The 7,797-nt window shown below is 39.5% G+C and overlaps 1 protein-coding gene across 1 annotated transcript in view; it reads left to right on the forward strand.

Moving 5' to 3' along the window:
• The window catches only part of LOC109464898 (striated muscle-specific serine/threonine-protein kinase-like), a 27,382-nt gene that overhangs the window by 11,984 nt on the left and 7,601 nt on the right, over positions 1 to 7,797 (forward strand). Inside the window, exons 13-18 of the mRNA XM_019761993.1 lie at positions 300 to 478; positions 1,011 to 1,113; positions 2,307 to 2,492; positions 3,469 to 3,623; positions 4,013 to 4,121; positions 4,961 to 5,139. Of these exons, the coding sequence (XP_019617552.1) occupies positions 300 to 478; positions 1,011 to 1,113; positions 2,307 to 2,492; positions 3,469 to 3,623; positions 4,013 to 4,121; positions 4,961 to 5,139 (911 nt within the window). The remainder of the gene's footprint in view (positions 1 to 299; positions 479 to 1,010; positions 1,114 to 2,306; positions 2,493 to 3,468; positions 3,624 to 4,012; positions 4,122 to 4,960; positions 5,140 to 7,797) is intronic.

Below are 7,797 nucleotides of genomic sequence, written 5' to 3' on the forward strand. Positions count from 1 at the left end.
CTGCGCAAGGGTGTCTTCCCTGGGTTCTGTGCACGGTTTTGTTTCTGCCAAACCTGTGATTTCTTTCACGTTTTCTCAAAACATGTCACAGTTGAGAAAAACGAATCTAACCTTCAAAGAACCTAAAGAGTTTGGTGAACCTGTTCTGGGGTCTTGTAAAAATGTTTACTGGTTCAAGTCCAGAGTTACGAACCTAAGCCACTGGACTTGAATCGAAACCTGAACCTAAACATGAGTTAAGGAACACAGCACTAATCTTGATGCATTTCTATTTTTGCCGACTGTGTGATTTTCCCCAGTGGAGGAATGCGTGACCTGGACACGTCAGAGCGACCCAGACTGAAGCGGGGGAAGTCTGCGGAGGAGAGGCTGCGGATCGGAGACAGTCGGGACACCGAGGAGCGGCGGAGACGACTAAAGAAGTCTGGGAGCGCCGAGGCTGCACTCACCACGTCTTCAGACGATGAGAAACCACGAGGTGAGACCAAAGAAATCTAAGCTGTTCGTTCTGAGATGAAATGGGGGATAAACAGATATAGTATTGAGAAAAAATGTGTTATTTCATTCTTAGACCTTACGAAAGTCGCTGTACTTTTTGTTGTGTCAATAAAGTTCATCTATTATTTTTCTTCTTTCATTAAGATTTATTACCACATTTGTGGAAGGATTGACATAAACAGGTGACTATTACCTCTTCAAGATGTTAAACCTGAGACCAGACTGTAAGGTTTGAAACACTCACACCGGGATCTTTCGATAAGGGTGGTGGGATCTTTAACATGCTCAAGGTGTGGCTCTGTCAAGCACGAGACCTCCAGCTTTACGTGCTATCTGAGGGAAATCTAGCCAAAGCTGAGTGAAGTGAGGAAAGTCATGTAAAATGCCTTTCCCAAGGGACAAGATCGATGACATGGCTGGATTCGAACCCGGGACCTCTTGGTTCCGAGCCCAACAATTCTACCGTTAGGCCACTGCTATAACAAATTGTCACTCTGTCTTTGTTGTTGCAGGAGAGGTTGCCAGGGACGACCGCGGCCGGGGGGTCAGACGGCCCGGGAAGCTGAGAAGAGCAGTCTCCGCTGACGCCGACATCTCCAGGCCACTCGAACTCAGGTGTGGGGGCAAAAATTTAACTGTGTTACAGGTTTTGATGTATAGTGATGACCCTCCTCCTCTCTAGTTCTTATTACCTGTATATTGAGTGAACCGTTCTTTTACGTGATAAAGCTTCTTACGGACCTTGTTGTTTACCGGTTTTTCTAGTTACTTGTATATAAAAGTGAATCGGTTCTCTGTTCATTTGTGACGCTGAAGAAGAGTGATGGATGTCACTCGAAACGTCCGGAAATAAATAAAAATCCGTAACTGATCCAGTAGTAGAGTTTGAATTTTCTAACGAGTATCGTTTACCTGGATGTCTAACCTTCATCAACGTAGTGATGACTTTTCTTCTTTTGAGGAATGTTTTTAAACAATACACACGACAAAAATTAGCTACTTTGCATGGGGAGCTTTCAAGATGCACACTGTCTCTTCATCAACCCGGTAAGTCTCAGCTGATGCCAACATCTCCAGGCGACTCGAACTCAGGTGCGCATGGGGGAAACATTTAACAGTGTTACTGGCAGGACTTTGTAATAATTGATGTACACTGACCTTCTCCTTGTTGTTTTTTGTCATCCATTAATATGTACTTTTTATTGTTTAAGTGTATTGTTATCTTTAAATGTAATGTTTTATTTGTGTTTACAGTAGAGGGTTTTTGTTTAAAATAAGGCCACACCAATCATTTCCTTGGTTTTTGAAAATTTTAAGGTGAAAATATAGCAAACAGACATCATAAAAGCTCTGAGAAAAGCTTGACTATGTCACTGTAAAGCTATGTCACTGTAAAGCTTGACTATGTCACTTTATTCAGTCCATAAACTGAATGCACTAAGACATAAACCTGGTCCTCAGGGTTTGATTTCATTTTTTTGCCAGTCTTTTACAGTGAAGCATATTAACTTATTAAAAGAAGTCAAACCCAGTAGTTTTCTACTAGTAGTTTCTTAATAGTTATCAGTAGTTCTATGTGTACTTAATTATCTGTTTTTATACAAATGTTTATTCTGTTCATGCAGTTAGCCTTCGGGCATGAATTTGCAATAAACTTTCTATTAAAAATCTTTTAAATCCAAGAACCACACACATCAAATTGGTGTGACCTAAAATAAAGAAACAGTATTACAATAAACATGTCAATATGAACAGGAAGCTGTTAGTTATTGAAATATACGAGACTGATGAACCTCTTTAACGAACAGGAAGCAGTCTTCATCAGTGCGTATGCCCGAGGAAGACTCCATCACAGCGAGACAGACGTCTCTCCGGCTCACACCGTCTCACCAGGACGGGGACGCCACACCTGACAGCCGAACACCTGACGGCCGGGCGCTCAGGAGGAGTTCAAGTGAGGACATCTCCAGGGGAGGGGTCACCTTGCTAACCAGGTAAGAGCCAGCAAACTTACTATTAAAGTTTCATCAGGTTGGATCAAAGAAGATGTCTACTCTAGTCATGAACCACGTAGTGAGGGTGATGAGACAACATTAGTCACATTTAGGTCTGCATTCCTTGCACTACAACAGTGTACAACACTACACCACATACATGTACAACAATGTAGCTTCAGTGCAAAGTAGAACCAGTGTGAACAGACATTTTCAGCAGTAATATTGTCAGAGTGTTTCATGACTAGAGTAGACATCGTTGTTCAAATGGGAAGCTCCACCTACACTGAGTGTACGCACTACTCGGTCAGAGTTAAAACGGCTACGGGACTATGACCCCCACCTACTCTCCTGTCCCCCAGCTAGAGTCACTTCATACAGGAACAGCTTACAGTACTATGGACCTTATCTCTGGAACTCACTCCCCCTACAACAACGACAGCAGCCTAGTCTCAGAACTTTTAAACAGTTTTTATCGAATTGTATTTAAGATTAGTTTTATCTATGTGCTATTCTTAGACTTTTGGATGTATTGTGAATCTGTTTAACTGTTAGGTGTTTGTCTGTGCTTTTGTACCAAGATTTCCTGAAAAACAGGCCAGAGTGGCCTGAGTGTGATACCTGGTTGAACAAATAAAGTTGAAAGTTGAAGTGTTCTCTCAATCCCTAAGCCGATCTTTTATTCACACTGAGTCCAATTATGGACTCCGACAGTTTTTAGATTTAGCAACATTCTAACGATCAACAAATAGGGCCAAAGATCATTACTGTATGATGCCAGTTTTATGAAGAAAACTCCACAAATGTTTTTGTTGTTTAGGGGTCTATCAGTGGACAGCGCGACTCTGAGGCGGCCGATACGGGGAGAGTCACTGGACAGTTCTCTGCGGCCGGGCATGTGGCAGGGACGATCGTTCGACCGACCAAAGATGTTTACTTCATGAATGATGTTGTTGTTTTTGTTGTTGTTGTTTAGAGGTCTGTCTGTGGACAGTGCGACCGTGAGGCGGCCTGTACGAGGAGAGTCACTGGACAGCTCACTGCGCCCGGGCATGTGGCGAGGACGATCGTTTGACCGGCCCAAGCTGCTGTCTCCAACCAGCATCCCCATGCGGGGATCAGGCGTGGAGGGTAACGTTTTCAATTCAGTTCTTTATTCACATATCAACATAGCAGACATAAGCCTGAATGCCGTTTGTATTTACAAATCAAGGAATACAAAACATGTACAAATCGTACAATACTGATATAGCAGTTTCCAATCACTTCTTATGTATACAGGGTTCTGTTGTCTGGTTGTGCAGTTTAAAGGATTTGTAAAGTCTTTTTGTTCTTGCAGGGGGGGATGAATATGCAGGATGGCATATGTTCACTTCATACATGTTTTTTCATTTCATTTTGCAAGTATTTGAGCAGGAGCTTGATCAATTATTGTACAGTAAGTTAAGTATTTGTGTTGTGTCCTGGATAACTTGATATTTCATCATGAACCAAGCACAAGCATCCCTCCTCCCCTCCAGAGTTTGCTCCTGTGTTCAGAGAGAAGTTAAAAGACGAGGCGATCGCTGAAGCCTGCCCTGTGATCCTGACATGCCTGCCTGCAGGCAGCCCACAGCCTACTGTACAATGGTGAGTGAAGATCAGGGCTCGAAATTAACATTGTCCCAGTGTCAAATGACACTAAATTTTCAGCTCGGGACAATTCAAATTACATTTCGGGACAATTTCGGGGCAACTGGAAAATTCTGAGACCGTCCACGTCATTTAGGAACGAAATCCATCCATCCTGCTGTGGGCCGCAGTCAGCCCATAATACTCTGAGAAACATTTAAATTTGACCAATCAGGGATTCCAAATATCGGGGAGGGGGGCCTCAAAGATGGTGCCGTGCCCATGATATTATAATGTATTTCCCAACATTTACTAATAAAGTGGACTTCAAGTTATACAAATTCAGTTGTTGTTGTTTTCTTATTGTTGTCATACATTTTTTCCTGAAAAGCAGGCTGGGACAGTCCATCTTCAGTTCGGGACAATTGAAATCTATGTTCGGGACAATTCTGGGACGATAGTAAAAAAAGTTAATTTCGAGGCCTGGTGAAGATGATTAAGAAATTGCTCAATGGCTTAACATGCATCATCAGATACTGGTATTGTCCTCATGATGATCAAAATGAGATATTATGATAATGCGTTTGTTGCAAATTCTTGTACTAATATTCAAGACACATGCAAATTTTCTACCTCCATGATTGTAAATAGCACTAAGGGCCAAAAATAAACAATGAAGAACTAAATGCTTGACTCTTGAAATTATAACTCATAATGAGTTTATTGCAAATTTAGTCCTTGTCCAAAAGCTCCTTGCAAGCAGCATGAACATGAGAAATTATTAAGAGTAATCTAACAAGTGTACAGTCTAAATGCTGACTCTAAGTAATTGTTGGGTTTGATGTCTTTTTCCGAAGGTTCAAGAACAACGAACTGATCATTGAGAGCGATCGGATTAAGCTCTCGTCTGCAGACGATGGGAAACACACGCTGCACATCCCACAGGTGCAGCTGGGCAAGGATGTGGGAGTGTTCACCTGCACTGTGAGCAACAAACTCGGCACTGCCTCAACTTCATGCAGACTACACGCTGCTAGTGAGTACTGTTGTGTTGAAAAGAGACCTACAGTGGATGTCACTAGAAGACAGACCAAAAATGTCCAGACTATGCATGATGCACAAAATGACTGATAAACTGGTGGACATCCCAACTACTAAGTACCTAATATCAGCCCAGGAAAGAACAAGAGATAGTCATTCCTTCAAATATCAGAGTTATTATCAAATGAGAATTGAGGTGGGTTAAGGGGGTTTGTATGTATGGTTTTTGTACAATCTAAAATGAAGTCTAAAGATGATGCCTTAGTCTATAGCAAAGGGTTAAAGTAGTCAAGCTAGTAGAATAGATTATTTCTTGGTTAGTTTTTCTTTAATGAATAAGATAAACAAATGTGTAATTTTAGACAGTTTCAAATCTGACCATAAGTTGATTTGTATGTCCATTGTGACTGCAGAGTTCCCTCGGGGTAAGGGGTATTGGAAATTTAACCTATCTTTGTTAGATGACAAATGCTTTTATCAGAAAACAATTGAAATTATGAATGAATTCTTTCAAATTAATAGAAATACATCTAACCCCCATGTCGTGTGGGAAGCTGCTAAATGTTTTTTCAGGGGACACTGTATAAAATATTGTAGTTGGAAAAAAAAACAGTACCTATGCAAAGAGAAAAAACTAACTGATGATATAAATAGACTTAATATCCAAATTGATAGCTTGCCCTCCCCTCCAGATTCTATTCTCCAGGATTTAGAGAGTAAACAAAAAGAATTTGATTTACTTTATAATCAACGTTTAAATGGAATAATGATAAGGTCAAGAGCCAGGTGGATGGAGTCTGGAGAGAGATGTACAAAGTATTTTTTAAATATGGCTCATAGAAATTACACCAGAAAGAATATACAGAAATTAAAGATTTCAGATGACACCTTTACTTGTGACCCTGAAGAAATTTTGAAAAAACAAAAGGAATTTTATTCTAACTTGTATGCTTTCAAAGACCCTCCACTACCCCTAACCCCTGATAATTGTCAAGATTTTTTCCCCTTGGATTATGCTAAAACGTTGTCACATGATCAGCAGCTGGGTTGTGAAGGTCTTATCACAGAGAAAGAATTGATTGATGCGATTAACTCCTTTTCAAGTGGTAAATCCCCTGGTTTAGATGGAATCCCTGTTGATGTGTACAAACATTTTTATTCTGTATTTAAAGTCCCTATGCTGGAGTGTTTCAATTATTCTCTAGCACAAGGTTATTTAGCCAACACCCAGAAACAAGGAATTATTTCATTATTGTTAAAACAGGGTAGTGATGGAAAAGACAAAGACCCCTCATTATTAGACAATTGGAGGCCCCTTACTTTACTTTGCTGCGACACTAGAATATTGTCCAAATGTTTAGCTTTAAGATTAAAAACTGTTATTTCTGAAATAATTGATGAGGACCAAACTGGATTTATTCATGGGAGATTCATAGGGGACAACATTAGGCGTATTCTTGACACGATTGAACATTATGAAAATGAAGATAAACCTGGACTTATTTTTATTTCGGACTACCAAAAAGCCTTCGATACAATTAGATGGGACTTCATCATAAAAGCCTTAGAATTTTTCCACTTTGGTCCACAGTTCATTGCCTGGGTTAATGTTTTATACAATAATGTCACTAGTTCTGTGTTAAATAATGGTCATATTTCTAGCCCCTTTATTTTACAGCGAGGTGTAAGACAGGGATGTCCCTTGAGCCCTTATCTTTTTATTATTGCCGTGGAAATGCTATCTATTAAGATACGTCATAACCATAACTTGACCGGTTTAGTTATTAATGGAAGATCCACTAAAATTTCACAGTATGCAGACGATACAAATTTTCCTTTTTCTCCTAATTTAACCTCCTTTTATGCCCTTCTTAAAGATTTAGATGATTTTTCAAAAAATTCTGGCCTCTCCCTACATAGTGAAAAATGTAAAATACTTAGAATTGGATCCTTAAGAAACACAAAATTCAGACTGCCCACCCATCTCCCTTTTCAATGGATTGATGGGAACATCAAATTACTAGGCTTACATATACCTGAGAAATTAGATACCATTGTTAATGTAAATTTTGAGCATGTTTTAACCAAAATAGATAGAATTTTGTATCCTTGGAAAGGAAAAAAATTATCTCTATTTGGTAAAGTCACAATTATTAATACACTTATTGTTCCTCAGTTCACCTATCTTTTTCAGGTCCTTCCATTGCCAGATAAACAGTTTTTTATACGTTATGAACAGAAAATTTTTGCTTTTATCTGGAATGGAGGACCTGAAAGAGTAAGGAGGAAAACAATTTACAATTCTATTGAAAATGGGGGTTTAAATCTTATCAATGTATTTGCCCATGCACTCACCATTAAAGCCTCATGGGTACCAAAATTGTATTTTAACAATGACTGGTTTAGTGCACGGTCTTTGAGGATGCACCCAGCTTTTGGATCTGATTTATTTCCTTTTTTTTCAACTGAAATCCATACAGCACCTAAAAATTAGTTCTTTCTTAAGTGAAGCTTTAACGGCATGGTATAAATATCAATATAAGACCCCCACAACCCCCTGCTGACATCAAACAGCAATTACTTTTTATGAATGCAAGTATTTTAATTGAAGTGTACCTGTTGTGTTAATGCCTTCATTAATAGAAAAAATTAT

The sequence above is a fragment of the Branchiostoma belcheri genome, unplaced genomic scaffold, assembly GCF_001625305.1.
Source record: "Branchiostoma belcheri isolate BF01 breed outbred unplaced genomic scaffold, Haploidv18h27 scaffold143, whole genome shotgun sequence".
Lineage (NCBI taxonomy): Eukaryota > Metazoa > Chordata > Leptocardii > Amphioxiformes > Branchiostomatidae > Branchiostoma > Branchiostoma belcheri.